This window comes from Poecilia mexicana, unplaced genomic scaffold, assembly GCF_051168715.1.
Source record: "Poecilia mexicana isolate PSO_F unplaced genomic scaffold, ASM5116871v1 scaffold_3, whole genome shotgun sequence".
Classification (NCBI taxonomy): Eukaryota; Metazoa; Chordata; class Actinopteri; order Cyprinodontiformes; family Poeciliidae; genus Poecilia; species Poecilia mexicana.
In genome coordinates, this window is record NW_028263372.1 from 26209303 (window position 1) to 26230724 (window position 21422).

Consider the following 21422-nt stretch of genomic DNA (forward strand, 5'->3'; position numbering starts at 1 on the left):
TCCTACACAGATTAATGCAGCAACTGAAAAAATGAAGACAAATCTTTGCCTTTCCCAGTCAAAGTTTATATTTCTTTATAATCTTTTAAAATCTATACTGTCATCTTTTGTCAAGCTGTTTAGCACACCAAGTGCTTTATTCTTTTCAAATTTTCCATCTTTCATTGAGTCCTTGTTTTAATTTGTCTACCTTTTTTCTAAAGTAACAACAAATCACTCTTTCTCACTGTTTGTGAAAATGAAAACTAAGTCATAAATCAGAAATAAAGATAAACTGAACAAAGATGTTCACAGATGAAGAGAAAAATTGTATTTGTGCATTTCTTACCTTCTTCTGGGGTTTTGAAGCTTGATCTTACATCATGGTCACCATTACCAACAGGACTCTCAGTGCATCCAGCAGGACTGCACACACTTACAGTGACGATGTACTGGGTTGATGGAGTGAGGCCAGTTATCACACCTGAAGAAGAGTGGAAAAGCAGTGAAGTAAAGAGCGTAGACAAGGAACGGTGTCCATAAACAAACCTAACTTTGGACAAGCACCAATCCGATTCAAATTATGTGGTATGAATTCAGGAAAAATCAGTAATTTGATCAAATCAATAAATACATCTGGGGAGAGGAGGTATGGGTGGGTTTATTAGCTGGCTAACTGAGCCTTAAGTGTGCTACTTCCACTGACAAATTAGCTCAACTTGAGCAATTAGAAGCTATTGTTACATGGTAAAAAGAACTTGGGAAAACAGAAACAGTCGCTCCGTTCAACACTCCTGTCCCTCAGTCCCAACATCCTGGACGTGATTAGACGCACTCTGCCTCTTGTTCAATAACTGGACAGATGGATGGAATCATTTTCAGGGGCATAGCATTAAATCCCACATAGTCAAGACCTTTTAAAGCTGAACCAGTGGAGTCTGAGTTGGAAGTCCACTTTTCATTCACATTTTAATTGCCACACCTCAAATCAATCAAATCAACCCACTGGAAGTTAAATGGTGTCTCTTTGTAAAGACAATTAACTTGAAAGAGACTGTATACTTTAAGACCCCGTTATACTAAACATGCCTTAACTGGATAATTTTATTCTGTATAAAGCATAACACCAAAATCTACATCCAAATGGCTTGAAAGTGTGCTTTAAATACTTTTTTTCTGTGTGGTACTGTTGCTAAGCAAATTTGCAGTGCTTGGCAAACAGACCCAGCCTATACTAATTGTTAAGCTTTACTCGTCTCTGTCTGATGTTTTTTAATTTAGCAGTCTTGGCCTCCTTCACTCCTTTATGCATTTCCAAAGTCACTTTTTTTACATTGTCTGTTTTCTCTTCCACTCCTCCCCACTCCCCTTTCTGCCTTTTGTGCTCAATCACTTGTACTTGTCTATTTTTCTCGCGCTCTCTCAGTGTTACCCATGTCTTTTAATTCAATTAGGGGGCCAGGGCCCCACTCTGCCGCTATTACACCCTCATTTGCTTTCTGTGTTTTTTAGCCATCGGTGTAATTCTCCAGTCAGGTGTCGAGGCTATCATAAATTAAGAAGGAGCCTTATCACAGTGGACAAAATGTCTGGAAAAGAGAGGGGGAGGGAATAAGGACCAGCAAAAGAGACACTGGAGAAGACAGAGGCAGCAAGCTCATCATCATATTTGCCTAGAGACATAGCAGCGTGGATGAGAGGGGGGACGAATCGCAGGAGTGGACGCAGACATCATCTTCATCATAAAAGACGAAGTGGGGAAAGATAGAAAAGTGAGCAACAGCAAGAGAGAGGGACGAAAAGGAGTGATGCCAGGGAATGAGATCACTGGGATAGTCCTGAGTGTCTTGTTCCAAATGGAGACAGTCTCCTAAAGCTGGAGGCAGGCCAACGAGACATTAACGGGTTTAGCTGGAACATCGTGGATGTATGTGTGTCATCATGAAAAGACAAGAAGGGAGAAATTAAAATAGGATGTCTTTTCATATCAGGCCAAAAAGGTTGTTACAGGTGTATGAGAACTCCCAGAAATCATCGGCAACAGGTTCAGCAGAACTGAGTAAAAGTTAAAGCTTGAATCAAAATCTATGCGTTTTGTTGTAATTTTTCAAAAAGGGGTTAGATCGACTGTAATCAGTGTCACAAACTTTGTGGGATCCTTGTGATTAGATTGGTCAGAGACAGCAACAGAAATGGCCTCAGCCATAACGATCAGATTCTGTTGACGGCCCAGAAAACCACATCTTGAAACAGTATTAAAACCGTTGCCATTTGTCTCTGTTGCCTGTACGTTAGTTTAGCCATGTCTTTGTAAATGTCTATGTTAATATGCTGGTATAGTGCAGTGTTGAAACTTTTGTTTGCATTTATGTTTCAACTAGTCTTCTTCACATTACCTCCTTTCGAACCTTCCAACAAGAGACCCAACCTTTTATGTGTATAAAGTTTAGAAAGAAATGTGTAGAAACAGGTCTACCGTAAATGCATAGCTGTGTACAAAAAAATACTTAAAATTGCATGAAGATGGGACTACAATATAACTTAAATGTCCAATAACAATAACAAATAAATTAGAGGGTGAAAATATGTGCTTTACCTGTGAAATTTCCATTAGCCAAGTATGTGGCTGTGATAGGTGGCACTTCTGGATGGTCTTTATTATAAGCTTTCAGCTCATATCTGTCGATAAGCCCTCGGACGTCACCTGTGGGCGGTAACCACCTCACCTTGGCACTGAAGCCGCTGATACTCTCCACTGCGGCTGGAGGTGGTACAGATGTAGGAACTAGACATTTTAGAGAAGAAATGATCAAAATGAAAGAAGACAGTCAGAATTAGATTACTTTTGATAGATAATATTTTAGAAAGAAACTTAAAACCGCATTACACTTTCTTTCTCCAGAAATCAGAATTGCATCACTAAGTTATTACATTTAAAAAATGTAACTCAGAAATGATGTTTCTCACAAATGTAGCAGTTGAATTTTTGAAATGTAATAAGTTGGTGAAATTGTTCAAACATCTCACTTTTTGCACACTAACTCTTTTCCACAAAATCCAAAAACCACCTCAAGCAAACTTTTTAGCAAAATTTAGGATGTTTTTAAAAATGTTGCTGTTTCCATCAACTTATCCTAATGCAACACTTCAAAATAAAAAACAAAACCTTGATGGAAATACAACTACAAACACTTGTTCTAAGCTATAATGTTATTGAAGTTATTTCCATGTAAAATTATAGTTTAATCTATAAGTTTATTTTTCTTTTTGACCGTCTTAGGACTTCTAGAGACAATCAAGGACTGAAGAGGACATTTTTTGACTTTCCCCTGTTTTGTAAAATGTACTTGTATAATTGAGCAGAATGAGTCATTTTTTTCTGTTTGAAAATCTTCAGTAAAAACAAAATAAATAAAAGAAATATGACACTGTGTGGAATGAATCTACATATGACATGAGTTTCACTTTTTGAGCTGAATCCCCCTCAAATATTTCCAATATTACTGTGATGCACCTAAAGGTATCCAACTGACTAAAAAAGAGAAAAACCTTGTTTACCACAAGCACAAGTCAAGTCAAACCTCAAGAGAAAAGTATATAAATACAAAAAACAGAAACAACAGGTAGACGGCACATGAGATTAAAGAAAAAGCTTTCCCCATCTCTCCGTATTTAATAGGCTCAGTAAATCATGCCTAACCATTAGCATAAATAGTATTTATGAGAGTAGTAACTTTTTCAGCACTGATTTAATACAGCCAGCTATTCATTCATGGCTATATTTCACAGCATTCAGCTTCCCACCTTTCCCTGTTGGCTTTTTTCCGAACATCATGAGCCACTGAGGGAGGTCCATCCAGGTCTCCTTTTCTACTCCCTTGTGATCTTCGTCGCTGTCGTGTTTTGTTTTCAGTCATTATTTGATATTTTTTGTCAACACCTGTTTTTACCCCTAATTATCTGCTTTGTTTCTCATGGCCTTTTGATTTTTTATCCATTAGACATTTAATTCTTTCATTCTTGTGCTTGTGCCTTTCTAAATGATCTAATTAGTCATGTTTGTTGCAATATCTTCTTGTTTATATTAATCATTTTCCTCTGTATCACTCAGTCGCCTTGCACATTTCTTTATCCCCTCCCTTCCTGTTGTGCCAATTTTATTTAAATACTATTCTAAATTGTTGGATTCCTTCCCTCCTCCTTCATTTTGTTAGTTCTTACCTCTCCGATCCCTCATTGTCCTTTATTTCTTCCTGTTTTTAGCACTTTCTCTCTCTCTTCAATTTATCTCTCCCTCTCTCTGGCGTTCTGAGACCTACTAGTGTATCGTTCACTACTAACGAGCAGCTTTATATTACACGAGGGACCATATAGGCCATTCTGGGTTAACAGCCTTTTACTGTGATGCCCTTTATAGAGGCCTTATCAATCTCTTATACCGTCAGACCCTAGTTATATCAATGGCCTTCAATAAGGCTAACACACTGTACAAGATAATGCTGGTTCCATCTGAAAAATATTTTAAGGTTGAAGAAGAATTGCACATTTCAACACACAAGACAAAGCAGAAGAAAATACCTGACGTACTCTATGCAAATACTGTATACAAAATGGACCATAGTTAATAATTACAAGTGCATACTATACAATCATCATCTTTGTACATTACTATTATTACTACAGAGATGTCATACCTTTGCCTTGACTCCGTCCTCTCTGCCATGGTGATGCTGCCAAACCTCCTGGAGCCAAGGCAACAAACCTGTACAGGTACTCTGAAACCACAGGTGTTTTTATAAACACAGACAGACAGACAGACAGACAGAGCATATTGATTACAATCAGATGCAATGCATCTAAAAAAGTACATAGAACACATGTTTTCAAAACTAACCCTAAACTTACTGGTTTTGGAGATATTTTCTTGCAGTAATCTTTATGATTTAGTTCTCAAATACCCAGAAATATTTTGACACATTACTTAAAAATCTCCAGATGTAAATAAGCATTACATTTAGAACTACGTTTGAAGCATACATAACTCCTGGCCTAATTAACAGTAACTCAGCACTATCACCACTATCATTAAGAGCATGTGCTTGCCTAGTGTATGTAAATGGCCAGGTAATATTCCTTTACAGTGTAAGAGAATTGACAGAGATTATTCCCGAAGCAGCACCAACAGAAAGAGATGCTGAATTCATTTTCCAGAAGGAAACTAAAAATATCAAGTTTAAGGAACATGGTGTCACTATGCATTCATTCATATAAAAATATTAAGTGTACATGCTGCACAGTACATGAAAATACTTTTCAACAGGCTGACAGATCAAGTCATTTTTATTGGTTTTTGTAATACTCATATTTTCGAAAAAAACAAAAAACAAAAAAAAACTTAACTTTTGGTTTTTATTAACTTCAAAGCATAATAATCCAAAAATAAAAGAAATAAACTCTTAAAATGTGCCACTCTGTTGATTAAGTAGACATAAAACATAAGTTTAACTTTTTAAAATAAGCTAGTAGAATTTTAGGTATTTAAACTTTTCAACATGCATGTGAAAGAAAAATGCACATTGTTACCTGTGAAAGGCAGCAAACCATAATCTGTGGCTTGTGTCTGTCTCCCGGTGTACACAAGCACAGAATCATTTCCTCTGCAGTTAAACCGGCTCTCAGTGGTAGGACAGCCGTCTAAGTTGACTCTAACAGATCGGCGGTAAGCAACCGAGAGATTAATACTTCGACTGACAGGAGGAGTTCTTTCATCACTGCGAACAGTCAGACCCCGAATGCAACCTCCAAGCCCTGAGAAAGAAACCAGACAAACAAAAGGGCCAGAATGTGTCACAAGGATTATCCCGTTTTATGTTTGGTTTGATTTGAGTTGTATTGTTCTTCACTTAGTTCTGCATATTTCTCATACACACTCCCAATTATGTTTGTGTAATTATTGGAATACTAGAAAATAAGTTGAACTTAGGGTAAATAAACTTCCAATACCTCCATGATACGTCAGTGTGTCTTACAAGAAGAAACTTCCCAGAAAGAAAACCAAAACCACGAAGCTCCCAAACAAATGAAAACTATTTGTATAGAAATATTAGGAGATTGCAGAGAACAGAACTAAAGCTACCAAGAATATTAATAAAACAGTCACAGGTCAAAACATATTCAACTTTCAACACCTGACATTTTTACCGTGTTTGTGACTTTGACCATTAAGACCAGGATGTGAGAGTTCAACGGGCACGCCACCCAAATACAGAGGAGAACTGACTCTCAATCTTGCTGGCTCTCCCACTTCCCACATTTCCTCGGCCCAATCTCCCACCGCAGCAGAGATGAGGGAGCCCCGTTTTGCGAGTGACAACTGTTTCCAGTCTCCATCACAGTAGCTAAGTCCAACCCACATGCGGAGTTCAGTTGCACGGCCACCAGAGGCAAGAATGAAGGACAAGAGACCGGCTTCCAGTTCTACCTGGAAAAAACCCCCAAACAAAACAAGAAGGTTGATATTACAGTTTGTCTGTCTTCTCAAAATTGTAGCATGAACTGAGTCCATTATCTTACAAGCATGTAATCTTCGGTTTGTGTGCCGTATGCAAACAGCAAAAGTGCACTGAGCTGGTCAGTCCTGAAATCCATTGAAATGTCAAAGTTATGTCCTCCACTGAAAACACCTGTGTCCAACTCCAAGTAACCTGCAAGTACACAAAGTATGTAATTAGTGCCAAAATGTATTTGTATAACAGTAAAATATGTTAAATTTGAAATATAGAATATCTTTTAGGGTACAAATAATTTAATCATACTCTCAAAGAGACTGAATAAGCAAATAACTCCTACAAGGCATTTAGAAAATCAACTAATGAACTTGATCTTGAGACAGAGACCAATTATCTTATATTTCCTAAGAAGCAGCAAACTCATTACACTGTCATTAGCAGCAAGCGTTGTACTGAGATAAGAACCAGGAGAGGTTTATTTGGGCACTAAAGATAAATTAAATGTTGACAAACATAGTTTGACAGTCCACATGATGTCAAACTATACCTAGTTAGATATGTTTCTACATCACAGTGTATATTATGGCCTAGAGCTTAAATTTTACAATCTAGAAAAAAGAAAAAAAAAACATAAATTAACTAAGAAGTTAAAAGTATAATCCTACCATCACCCAGAAAATGGACTCCTTTTACAGTTTGAAGAGGACATCCTTCCCAGCTCTCATACACTCCCACCTTCCTGGTGACTTTTTTCCAATCCAGTATTTCCCATTCCTCTACAGGGCTGTCACTCATCTTTACACTTATGTCTCTGAGGCAGCCAGAGAAGCCCCTCCGAACCAGTCGGGTATCCCCTGGAAAGACAAACTATCACTGTCAGCCTTACCATCAGCACAAAATAACCAAGTACAGATTTAGGTACAAGTTTTGGATGGACTTCTCATCGGGATGAATTTCATATTAATTTTCTTCTTTTATAGATTATTTGGGAGGGACAACATAGAACTTCAACAATTTGTGAAAGGATGAATTGGGAGCACAAGTTTGAAATTCTTTAGCATTTTCTCAAATCCCCACAGGGTCACTATTATATATCACTGCTCAAATATCCTACAGGCTGAAATGTCAGCTGTGCCTTTTATGTAACAATTGTAAAGTTCATAGCATAATAACAGCTGAATATATAACCACTGTGCTGGACGGAAGTGTAATTTTAATATTAGGTTAGAGTCAGGGCTCTGATTATTCCAGAAGTTTAATCATACTTTAATCATACTTTGTACACTCTAACACCTGTAGATGTTGACCTTTTTGAACACTCAATTACGTCCACGGTTTTAATAAGCTGTTTGGTGATTTAAGGTGGAAAATTTGGAAGCGATCTAAATCTACTGATTCCACAATTTACCTGTACAACTGGCATCAAAGCAGCCCCACATCTGTTTTAGAAATACTCGAACATTTCAGTCAAGCTTGAAAATGTATTGTATTGGCCAGTCCAGTGATTGCTGTCAAAAAATAATTTTAAACTGGCTCATATAAACTTCCAACTATACTCAATCTTCATCACCAACGAGAAGCTAATAGGCCTCGAGACGTTCTATGACCTTCAGGTCTACAGATTTAGGTGAGTGAATTGACAACATATGAGGAAAATCCCCAATAAATTTAATCTTGCAATCTCAATTGTTGTCATTAAAAATCATTGAAGTTGTATGCTGCATAATCCTTGTGCCTTGGCAACAAAATGGTTTAAATTCATAATGAAAAACTCAAGTTCAATTTGGCAATTGCAATCATACATAGTGGGTAGATGTAAATAGCAACTGTATATATTCATTGTAAAAAGAGACAAAGGTTTTGATCATCATAACATAAAAACAACAATAATTTAAAGCTACACTTATGCTGTAAAACTGACAATTGGCATAAATAGCATAAATAATGATTTGAGCTTCACCTGAATCATTTCTTAGAATAGCAAAATCTTCAGGCAGACCTCCAATGAACAGTCCCATGTTTTCCCCAATGATGCTGTTCCCGCTGGAAGCTGATGCACTTCCTGTGAGCCGTAAATGTAGGGTGATGGTGGCAAAGTAAAAGAGCAGAACAGGACAACAAAAAGGACTTAATTCAGGTTTGTTTAGTCAACAATGTGCACTGATGTATGTGGTGACTATTTTAAATACACATTTGTCTTTAAACCATTTGAGTTTCCTGGAAAACTCATAAATAAAATGTACTTCAAAACTTAAATTAAATTGACTTACTTTAAGTCAATTAGTATTAGAAAGGATCAGTATTAGAAAGGAAAAGCAGCAGAAGAAAAGTGGCAAAAAACACACATGAAAACATTGTTTTTCGTTTCTTTGGGCCTGACAGTAATTTGGGATTTACTTTGAGTAAAAAATACTCAAAGTGATTCTCACTATCCACATTTAAACTTGTACCCAAGTCGTATTTAAGCACTGAGAAGCATGCTACACCATTTACAGAGAAGCAGAAGCAGACACACAGAATGGTTGGTGTGATTATAAAATATAGTTACCGCTATATTGGTGGTTTATAGTGATTGTTCCCACAGCCCTTTGCCTAGTTGCTACTATATTGTGCCACTGGCCATCATTGTAGCGGCGATTCCCGTCACCGTGTACACCTACGGCCACTGCTGAACCCTATGAAAAAAAATAAAAATGCATAAACAAGCAATATAAACCAACAACATGGGCAAGAACTTAAAATGCTTTTGTAAACATTGACTAAAGGTCTATGGGTTTTAGATCAATTACCAAAGTTAGTCTACAAACTTAAAGCAAAAGCAGAACACTTGCACAACCAAGACACATTAGAAGGACACAAACGTGTACACATAATGATCAAAGTGCTGTTACGGAGCTTTTTGCTAGCTATTATGTATGACATCATTGGTCTGATCAGCTTTTAGTAGCAAGTAGGTAAGGAGCAATATACTAAAACAAGAAATCACATAAATGTGAATAAACACAAACACACGGTGATGAAGATTTAATGATGAGATCAATAAATGTATGAATGCCAGAGTATATCAGCGTCTGACATCTTTACTGCTATCGCCACGCAGCTCAAGTTAACGAGACAACACAGAAGGAGTCTGTTTACCTCTTTTTGCTCACCTCTCACAAATATACAGAAACACTTGTTTAATTACTTGACTGGGAACTACTAGCTGTGAAATTATACACTCAAACCTCCCAGAAACTACTGTTAAAGTGTCCTTGAGCAAGACATTTAGAGTATAACTGCCACTCAAGTGGTTTTGTTCAATACACCAAGGTTTGATGGGTGGTTTTACTGGGAAGAGCCGCAACAGAAAACCTTGCCAGTCATTTTTGTTTTGTCAGGCAATGTATACTATCAGTGGAGGACATTATCTGTGTTTTGAGTAAATAGCTGGTGAAAACACACTGCAATTTAGGAAAATCCAGTTGTGCTATGGTGTCATTCTCTGAGTGCGACAGCACTTGACTGTTAAGTGTGCTTCCTATTGGATGCCCTGGTATCCACCTCTTAATTATAAAGCACGAGTCCATAAACTCGTGGGCATTTTAAACCAAAATACCACTCCTGTGGCTTTTCATGCTGTTTTGCCCTTGCAAGTACACACAGCAAAACCAGATTTGGTCATACATTATACGAAATACAACATTTATTTTTTGCACAGACTGTTATTAAATCAGACTGAACTTTGGAATACTTTTTGATTTCTAGTTTCAGTAGAGATTATCTGTGTTCTGACAACTGTTGACAGTAATCAGGAGTTTGAATGAACTAAAATTACTATACATACCTTTACACAATCTGGGAAAGTCTAGATGAAGATGTTTTGTAACCGCTGATTGATTAATTCACAACATAATTCACAAATGAAGACACACTTGTGGATTTTAACACAATCCCTCAAATATACTGCTTCATGCAGCATGGGAGAAGACGTTTTATGCAAAATTTCCAACCGCCTCCCAAGATTTGTAATTCTAAGGTATTTTTTTCTTATGATAGCTACAACGGTTTTTATTTTTTTATTTTTATTTTTTTCACAAAAGCCAGCGAACAATTTTGTTCAGTGCACCAGTACAGTGCAAAGGCACTTCAAAGTAATATACTTTTTCTATCTGTTTCAAGACTTTTCCATCATTTGACACTAATCTCTACTCTTGCACACTGGTTTATCTCTGACAAGGGAAAGGTAATTTTTGTGCGTTCTTGTGCTTTTACATATGCATGTGTGTGGCAGCACACACATACACTTATTTATGAGCATATCACTTCCCTGTGTCATGCTAAATTACCCCCCTGCACTGCTAATCCCATTAGGCTAGCTCAACAAGCTAATAGGGGGAAGTAATGGGCCCGGCTATATGTATCTAGGGGAACACTAATAAGCCGTGACACCACTCCTACTGTTAATTACCCCAAACTAACCTAAACAAAGGAATCAACCCAGCTGGAGAAGACACACAGACATCTTGCAGGACATCCATACACACCCCAACATTACATATTTATCTACTGATAAAAACATTTTGCTAACTTATATTAAAAAGTGACGCTGCTTGGGAACCAATGTGGATGTATGTCTGTGCAAGTGTGGGCTTGTGCCATCAGTACGTGGCCTTGTGAATCTACGTGTAATCATCTCTCACTATCACTTTCATCATCAAAGTAACTGACTCTTAACCCTGCTACAAGTAGCTATACGGCTGGATTAGGAAAACGGTGATCTGCATGTATGCAAGTGTGTGTTGGTGTGTGTGCATTTGTCTGTGTGTGTGTAAGTGCCAGGGTGAAAAGCTTAATTAGTTTGCAATTGGTATTCACGCATGGTGACTGCAGGGAATGAGTTAATTGCAGTCCAATTCAAACGTTGACACACTTTCAAAGTTTTCCCCTCTCCCCGTCTCCCTGACAGAAACCAATGAGGGGCTACAGATCACATTTACTAGATGAGAGCCAGTAAAAGAGAAAAATAAGAGGAGGTGGTGGAAGAGAAAGAAAGAAAAACATGTAGAGAGAAGAGCAGGTTAGACAAAAGAGTAAAAAAAAAGGTGGAGTCAGAAAATTAGGAGGAAGAAAACAGACACAAAAAGGACACATTCTCATAGAAAATGTGTTAAAGAGCCAAAGTGGTGTATGCTGTTATACAATAAAAGATGATATTTTTAGCAGGTTCTGGCGTTAAACCTGTACTACTCTGAAGATGTCTTTGTTTCAAAGAGATTTTTACAGTTATTTCTCTGTTGTTTCCCTGAAGGCAATAATTAAATGTGAGATTGTTGACTACTTATTGCAATTGATGTTCTAAAGAAGTTAGTTTGACGTGAACATTTTATTTAGAGTTATTGAGGCGCTTGTTGGCTGCATATACTATAACTTTTATATCTCAGTAAAACCGTACAACAGATACACCAAACAGATATTTAGAGAGACCAATAAGCCGTCAGGAGGAGTACCCAGAGAGAGGCTGTACATGCACAGGGAGAACATGCAAAAGACCCTACACTAGGATTTGAAGTCATAGCCTTCTTGTTCCAACACTGCAACTAGCCGTGCCTCACTATTCCTATATATACTTAAAAAATTTAAATTTACAACTTTTAGTCCTGCTTTTATTCCTTTTTTTGTATGCTTGGAACTGCAAAAACACAGTTTATGGTAAATTCATCTGCTTATGTTTTTTAACTTCAGGTATCATGATAATAAAAAAGTAAGATATAGTACCTGAGGATCAAACAAAAAGTATGGGCGTCCATTTTTGATCTGGATGGCCAGAAACTCCTCCTGATGTCCTGGAGAGAAGGCAGACAGCAGGAGGCCGTTTGGGGACCAAGTCTTGAAACTCAGCTTAACACCTAATGCAAAATTTAATCAGAAACAAAAAGATAGAAGGACTCAATAAAAAAACAAATTTTCATACATGATATCCTAAATACCTAAACAATAAGAAAATTGTTAATACAATAAAGTAATTACTGTAATAACAGCATAATAATGATTTGTGGCTGTGAAAGTGTTTTAAATTTAACCTTGAAAATAAGATGAAAAACCCACATGCAGATATTTTACATCCTCCCTCTGAATGATTTCCTAAAATTTTAAAAGCTCTGGAGTGGAAACTAGCAATCAAGGGAAAAAAAGATTTTAAAGCATACACAAATTTGTAAACAGATAATTATCATGGTATGGATTACTGAATTATTTTTTATGATATTGTAAATTCCAGAGTGCAAAAATTTAAGTAACAAAGTTGGACTCGATACCTCTGCACAATGCACTACTATATTTAAAGTTAAAAAAGAAATAAATGTTTGAAAAGCTCTAAACTGAGTGTTTTCACTGTAAGACAGCTGTCTGAGATAATCCTACCACCAAGATACACATGAGGAAACTAGTCTTAGCAGACACATCTACTTTCACGCTTATACCATCTCTCACTTGTGATCTCTTTCTTTTATCTCCTGAAGACAGAGCCTTCCCTGTGTACATTATAAGATCAAAAAAGAGTTCAGATTGTGCACAGACTCAAATGTGAACGAAACTGCAGTAGGGGAACTGATAAATAGGGAAATAAAGAAGGCTATTTCCATATTTAACAACCTTAAGTAGGAAAATAGCTTTATGTTTACCAAAAGCTATGTCAGACCACTGAAGTATGCCTCTTAATGTATATTATAAGATACAGACATAAATAGGGTAAACATTTATTTTCTTTCTACAATTATAAAATATAAGCTCCCTAAAATAAAAAGTTATTTAAGTTGCAGTCTATGTTCAGGAATACATAGACGGTAATACATTTATTTTGCATTGAACTTACATTCTGTACTTTAAGCAGATATGTGTCATTTACATTCATGACCTTGTCACAACAGAGAAGAGTGAAGTCATGACAGATACTTGACATTACATTACCCCACTTTAACCATCTCTCTCCATCACACCTTCCTGATCTTTCAATCTTTCATCCCTTTGCTTTTAACATTACTCATCTTTCTTGTGACCTTTTCATTCTCCTTTTCCTGTAGCTTCTCCCTCTTTGAATAAGCTTTCCTTTGGGCATCTTCAATTCTATCATGTATTCAAATACACTTTCTTCTTCTAGTTCTGGTACAAACTTCCCTTACCTTTGGACATTTAAATGCTAGTGAATACCAATATGCAGACTAAAACTCTGTTTAACTAGTTTACTAGTAAATTGGCGAGATACATATTAAGCTATGTGTTTGCTGAGGCTTTTCTGTCTGCGTATTGACTGCAGCCAGAAAAAGCAAAATGCTGCCCATACTAATGGCCTTGTCCAGATGCATTGTGGCTTGCGGTCAATGGACAGCTCTACCACTAAGGCTCTACCGAAGGATGACGGTTACTTGGAGCTGTAACCACAAACTAAGGAACGAAACCTTCTTTTTTTTTTTTTTTACTAAATTAGCCTTCTGATGTGCTCAACATGTTCCCTGTCCTCCACGTTCCCTTGGAATACCAGACAGATGAGAAAACATGGAAGTCGCCTCGAAGGGCTGAGGGACTTTTCCTGCGAGATGGATGAAAGATGAACAACAAAAATCACATCAAGTGTTAAACAGATGGAAAGTTCTTCGATTTCAACGCAGATTGTCTTTGTTTTCATCTGGAAGGATCACAGTTTTTTTTAATTTTTTATTTACTAAATCGGACATTGGTTTTCATGGGGTGATCTGAAAGACCTATTTTTGAACCTCATAGTGAAGATCTTTTAAAGTTGTGATTGGATGATTTCTTAAAATGTCTGAACTAATGGACTCACACTGAATTAACCCTTTCATTCATGAATTATGATCCTTTGTGTCAGGATTTTTTCTCTCCAATTTTTTAATTTTCTTAAGGCATAAAAAAGGTAGGAAAAAAAAATTGTAATTTTTTTTTTTTTTTTTAATTTTGTTTAGGTGATCAATTGTAATTTTCTCCAAATACAAAATTGTTATTTGAAAAATACATCAGTAGTATTGTTATTGTTGTTTAGGGGTTATCTGATGTCACAATAATTTTATTTTTTTTTTACCTGCAAGAGTCGTCAGCAGTAGAAGGAGGGACCGGGTCGGTCGGCATGCTTTGTTGTCTGTCGGCCATATTGAATTTAACAAAAATAATTTCTTGCATTTGCAGCTGATGGCCAGTAGTTGATGGTGTATTTTATGATGCATTAGTGTCCACTTGAATGGTCTGTGTGCATTTATAACATAAAAATCCACAAAAAGCACAAGAAAATGGCTTTTAGACAGCTGTCCTATGTAGTGACCACTATGCATGAAAGGGTTAAGTCCTTGAGGGACATGGCTTATTGTTGCTTATCAAATGATAAGTTGGCACTATGATTCAATTAAATTGTTAAAATGCAATTTTAATATTCAGGTTTTTAAATTTAACATTTTATACAATGGATTTTACTTGACTCTATACACAGTGGGGTTTTAATTTGCTCATGACCTGTTGATTCATTTTCTTCACACATTTAATGTGTGTGAAAGGATGGATTATTGAGGTAGAAAAATTGTAATTCAGAGGGAGATGTGAGAGTTACATGGATACTTTTCTAATTGCCAGTTTCAGGGAAAAGAAATATGTAAAGCCTCAGCTGTGACCCTGTGTTTTAGATAAATAAAGTCAGCTGGGTCAAATCTGACAGGATAGGGCATTCAGCAGATAAAGTACTCTGGCCAGCTTATCTATTCTTACTCTCGCATACAAAGAGCATCATTCTCTCTGTGCATATTGTTCAGAACACTGTCCGGATAATATAAATTGATAATGAAGTGCATCAATGAAGCATCTATACGGGACATGGACCAATTATGTAATGGATTGTATGAAATGCATCTGTGTTGCATCCATTTAGGACAAGAAAACAACTATATAATGCTATGAACTGAGACACTATTGTAAGACTGTTGACAAGTATTTTGTATTGTTTAAAACTGGGTGTGACTTTCAATACATTGACTTTTTCCTGCCCAGAACTGGTTATTGAGTAAGCAAGTAAGACCTGCCTTGATTCTTGAAGATAAATAATCCAAGGAGGAACCAGCTGACTCAAATCGTCCTTACTTAAAACAAATGTGCATGTGAAGTTTACTAAATAAATTTACAGCACTGCTAAGAACAGATCAAGTATCATTTTCAGTTCAAAAAATAAGTGACATTGTTACTATTTTTAAGATCAATTTCATTTTATCAAAACCAGAGGTTGGTAACAAAATTATCACAGGATTGACAAATAAGGCAGGCATGAATTTCACTTGTTGAATTTAATAACAAAAAGTAATGAACGTTTTTGGTATATTCTAATTGTTGAGCTGAAACTAAGTCTGCAGTTCAGAATGTGCTAGTTCATACAGATTTCCAGGTACTTTCAATAAAACAGACAAAAATGCTCAGAAACTGCTATAATGAATAAATAAATGAATATAAATGAATAAATGTCCCTCCTTGGTTTTCATAAATACATAGGAGATTATGCCAACTTTGCATTTCACTTTTCCCACTTTTTCTTCCATCTGTTGCATCGTCTTTATTCTCCTATCAAGAGCCCATTATGACAGCCCAGCTACAGGTAAAAGGAAGTCTAAAACTGTATCTGTTCACCTGCAATCACCATCAAAACATTTTCAGACTTATGCTTTGCTTAAGTAAATCCTGCTTTATAAGCATTACATCATCTGAAAATATTACAAGACAATGTGCTGTGATGTTGGCCTTTATTTAAATGGAAGACAAATACAGATACCAATTTAGACAAATTTAGACAGCTCTACACATGTGAAGTATTCCCTGTCCTTCAGCAGCAACAGAAAGATCTTTAATCTTCTACAGCTGCATAGAGATACACCCATCCTAAAACTTAATAGAAAACATCAATTGCACCAGTAAAGAGAAGGTGCTGAGGATGTCTGAATACAATCAAAATCTAGCAAAACCGTTGGAAATTAGACTTTAGCGGAAGCTATAAGGCAGGGTTGACAGAAAAATACTGTATCAGCTACACTGAAATATTTTAGGACAGTAAAACATGGCAGTAATAAAAAATATTCAGCCATAAAGGTAGCAGTAAGACAGGTAAGAGTCATTTCATATGATTTCATGGAGAGTTTTAGGGTGCCTTAAAATATTCAGTTAGTTTTATTTGCATCAAGAGACTTTACAACCAATTTATGTTTATATAAAATTTATGCATCCTTCTATGGACTGTCATTCTCCACAACCCACAGCAGAAAGGAGCAGAAAATGAAGGAATGAAGCTAAATTATCACTTGAAAACTATATTATGTGTTTCCTCTGATTCTGTTTGTTTGTTCATAAAAATTTGTTAAACAGTTTGAAGTATTTAAGTCTGGGAAAACGCAAAAAAATGAAGAAATCTGAAGGGAAAATTACACCGCTACATATTTTATCTGAATAAAAACATATCAGAGATAAATGCATATTACTGCATATGATAAGGTGTGTGTTTTTGGTCCCTGCATGATTCTTCGTGCTAGACAAGATGTTGGCCAAGCATGTCAAATGTACAGCATCTAGTGACACTGCTCATGCTCAGCATGACTTCCTTCAGATTTTCCCACAGGACTTGTGCTACTTCACACTGACAACCACTTTGGAGCCATCAGCAGACAAACCTGAGCAAGCACCATGACAGGTGACTGTGTTGCCCATACAGTACAATCAAAAAAGCTTCTCACAAACACACAAACACTCATGCATACAACACAGTGCAACTGCACAAGCACAATGATGTTGTACAATACAAATCTTCACAGAAACACATAGCCAGACATGTTTTTACATCAATGTTTATCACTTAGGAGCTTCAAATCAACAAAAGGATGGCTAAACATAAAATCAAGTTTTGGGTTGGCCAAACAAGAGAATAGAACTAAACTGATTCTAAACAGACAGAATGAGGAAATATTACAAACACACACAGGACAAATAGGGCTGAATGCTGAAATTAAACACCTGCACAACCAGGCCATTTTTATATACACCTTTATCTGCTAAGTCACTTTTGAGTATTTTGATTGAAGTGTCGATTATATAAGTCACATTGCAGGTGAAAAGGGGCTATAAAATGATTAATCATCACCTCGGCTTTAAAGTCTCAAAAACCTGAAAATTTAACAAGGTGTGTAGACTTTTGAGAGCCTCTGTAGATTCTTTTATGTGTCAAATCTGCAGCTCCCATCAGGTTTGGACACCCAAAGTAACTAACAATTAAAAAAATATATTAGCTGTTTATAAAGAGCTAAAAAAACAAAAAAACAAAAAAAAAAACCTTAATCACTCCAAATGATAAAATTAAAACTTCAATCTCAGAACCATAAAGGATTACAGTAAATCACACAGTGCAAAAGTGAATTTTATGTGGAGGAGAACTCAGCTGAACTGAATAAGTAAAATACGAAACAAACTTATGTAATCTTTAATCTGTTGTTTTTTTGTGAACAACTTATAAATCTATAAGGGATAATATCCACACTTCAATTCAATTTTAATTAAGAAAGTTATGTGACTATGAATTCGGTGATTATCCAAGATGGAGTTCAGCTTTAATATTGCCAATGAGGAACATCGTTTTTTTTTTTTGTCATAACTGTGATTTGTAACATTAAGTTGTCGAAATATTGACCAATTTGCAATTATAGTTTTATTTATTAGTTCATATTGTTTCATGCCCATTGTTTCTCCTCGCTCTGTCTTAGTAAACAGCGGAGGTTGTGTGTAATCATCTACACAACATAACCTGAATAACTCCAGTCATGTTAGCTCTCTGCTGGCATTAATCAGAGCCTGGCGTATTAATGAGAGCGCGGCAGCTAGCTAATTACACCCATAGATTCTGCAGCAGCCCATTAAATATACAAATGACAGAATTAAAGAGCCCAGCCTCTTCTGATTAATCTTTAAATGGGGAAAAACTAATGATGTCTGTGCAAACTTTCCCTTCACACGTTTCTCCCCCTCTCCTCTCAACGTCAGTGCATAGCAATCAATCATATTAATTAAGGAAAAATAATTTGTATCATTTAACATTTCCCTCTTTCCTGCTCACTTGCTGCAGTACAGTGCGCTGTATTAGAGGTGTCTGGAAATTATCCAAGTCTATTTGTTCTTGCATTTATTTATTTTTCCCTTTTTTCCCCCAAAGTATTTGTGTAACGTTTCATCTAACTTCATTAACTGCTGATTGAAGAAATACATCTGGATTAGCAACAAAATATAAGCAGGACATCTTCCCCATTCCAATTAACCCACTTCATGCCTAAAATGTGAAGAATTACAAAGAGGAAGACCGAGATCCATTTCTATTTAAGTACATTATTTTACAAAGAACAACATATGTCACTCCTAACCGAGACACACAAGGTCGTTAATTCAAATGCAACCATGAAGAGCAGGAAGTCGTACAGCAGGAATACAGATAGGCAAGATGAATGAACTAACAGGCATTTATGGAAACGGGCACTCAGAGGTTATTCATATCACAGCATGATTACATACTGTTCTGTTTCATCTAAAGTAAGATTCAGTGTGGCCAATGCTGACCTCAAGTGCCTTTTCAGGCACTAAGAAACATCTTCAAACATAAGTGAACGGGTTTAATTTATGGAAACGTGCACTCCGATCGCAGTAATTGCACATGGAAAATAGCCTATTTGACCAAAAATAATTTTAGCAAAGTGACCATTAAACAACAGGTGAAAGGGTACATGTTATTAAATTTGAAATGGTAGAATTTGTTTTACTTTAAATAGGATTTACCATGCACAATATTGACCCTGCTCAAGGATGAATCCTTAACATGTTTTGGAAATAAAACTACCCGCATTAAGAACTAGTAGAGACAACAAATGAATAACATCTGTTGTCTCTACAAATGTAGAGACAACAGTGTTGACAGAGAAGGATTTTGATTTTTCTACTTCAGAGTCCACAAACAATTCAAAGGGACCAAATGCTACTGGTGGAGCCACTGCTTCAAGGCTTACAAAAGTGCATTTAAATTAGAAAAATTAATTGAAAATAGAAGTTTAACTTGCAAAGATTAATAATGTAATGAAAGGTCAACGCAAAAGACACAAAACTACAGCAATTTAGTAATTATAAAAAAAGTTACAGTAGTATAGTTATCATTGCTGGAGTTACAAGGTTTCCACGAGATATCAACGATTGACGAGTCTCTCCTCTGTGATCAATTGACTCTCAAGGGGGCCTTACACTGCATTACATTCATAATCCAATTTGGCTTTGATTTGTTCGCTCTTCCGTGCGCTTCTATGGGAATAATTGTCTGCAGATGATGCTATTAGTATTGACGGTTGTAAAAGGGCGACGGTTTGAGGACTGCCGACACATTGATGGTCCAGAATAGATCCGGTCTGAAAGTGATTGTCTGATCCATTACCCTTTATGAAGGAGGAGACTGGAGGGGGCAAAGAAGCATGTCTCAATAACAAAAATCATCATCAGTTTGTTGGCAGTGTTCAAAGAAACTGTTTACCTTAGTTCCATAAGGACAAGGAAGAGATCAAAAACGTAATTTGTTGATCTGGGATTAAACCAAGCGTGCCGAACGTCAACCGGGTGAAGTGGAGAAACACGGCAGAATAGTCATTTAGTGTCTAAAATGGAAAATAAATGTATTTCCAATGGACAAAACAATATGTCTACAAAAATCTAAATTTAATCATGGATTCTTCAGCATAAACAAATATTAAAATTACTTGCAGACAGTGCAAATTATGTTTACAATTAATATAGATATTAATTGCTGAAAAATACTTGTTTTAATTAAAAACATGTTTTATGGATGATTTTGTGGACATCAATAACAACTTTCTCTTTTAGAGGATTATAAATAAATAAATGGCAATGGAACAAGAACATTATCACTCGGTTTCAGAGTCTTATTGCCCAATGATGCAACTTCAATTTTTGACATTTAATACGGTTTTAATGTTATCACATAACTTAAACCTTAAAATGTATCTTATATCCCTCTTTGCAGAGACAAATATAACTGGTGATACTTAGTTTGTACAAAAGAGGGAAGCAATCTCAAGTGGCATCAAAGAGCTTTGCATGCTCAAATCCTACTGATTAGTATCAGCAGTCATTAATTATGAGCGTCAGACTGGGTGATGTTCTCAGATGAAGCAGAACATGTTTGGCTGTGCAGCTCAACCCTCTAATGATGCTGGTAAACAGAAAGATAATTGTCCTTTAAGATTGACTGGGGAAGTCATTCTAAAGGAATGTATGACAGAAGTTGCTCTGTAAAGACCTGAACATAAAAATACATGTATGTGTATGCAACCGTACTCGCAATCTAAAGAACACCAAAATGGTTTTAAAGAGGCGGTATTAAGTACTTTTCAAGGCACACAGTGGCATTTTATACCACAGTTAATTAAGTAGCTTCAATTGCCATAAAAATGCTGCGTACATCAAACACGACTGAAAATAAATTGGACTTCATAATTTGACATCTTGAAATTGGCCTTGGTCTTTTTAAGAAGCTCCTGCTCTTTCCAACATGCTGCTTTCAGCACGATGCCACAACAAAGCTCCTCATAATACTATAACAGTACTAAGCAGTGTTGGACTGAGACGTGGTTTCTTTGATAAGCTCGACAGACTTGCAGTTACACCAGGTGTTGCTGCTGCCGTTAGTCTGGTGGAGCTGTGTGGGGGCAAAACATCGTCTGGGAATTGCAGCTCCGAGGAGAAGCTTTGGATAAATAGGTGGAGCACTGTGAGAGCGAGGGCTTCTGCACACCGAGTGGCTGCCACAGGAAATTCAAACATTCCTTAAACATGCATGAAAGAATCAAAGCAAACACTCCAGGTATGTTTTTGATGAAGAAA

General features: G+C 36.4%; 1 protein-coding gene across 1 annotated transcript in view; it reads right to left on the reverse strand.

Annotated features, from left to right (window-relative positions):
* Positions 1-21422, reverse strand: part of ush2a (Usher syndrome 2A (autosomal recessive, mild)) — a 194849-nt gene that overhangs the window by 109214 nt on the left and 64213 nt on the right. The window contains exons 29-38 of the mRNA XM_088004375.1: positions 12246-12376; positions 9037-9163; positions 8449-8550; positions 7154-7342; positions 6553-6683; positions 6181-6460; positions 5563-5787; positions 4674-4754; positions 2576-2764; positions 329-463 (exon numbers count right to left, since the gene is read on the reverse strand). Coding sequence (XP_087860501.1) covers positions 329-463; positions 2576-2764; positions 4674-4754; positions 5563-5787; positions 6181-6460; positions 6553-6683; positions 7154-7342; positions 8449-8550; positions 9037-9163; positions 12246-12376 — 1590 coding nt within the window. The remainder of the gene's footprint in view (positions 1-328; positions 464-2575; positions 2765-4673; positions 4755-5562; positions 5788-6180; positions 6461-6552; positions 6684-7153; positions 7343-8448; positions 8551-9036; positions 9164-12245; positions 12377-21422) is intronic.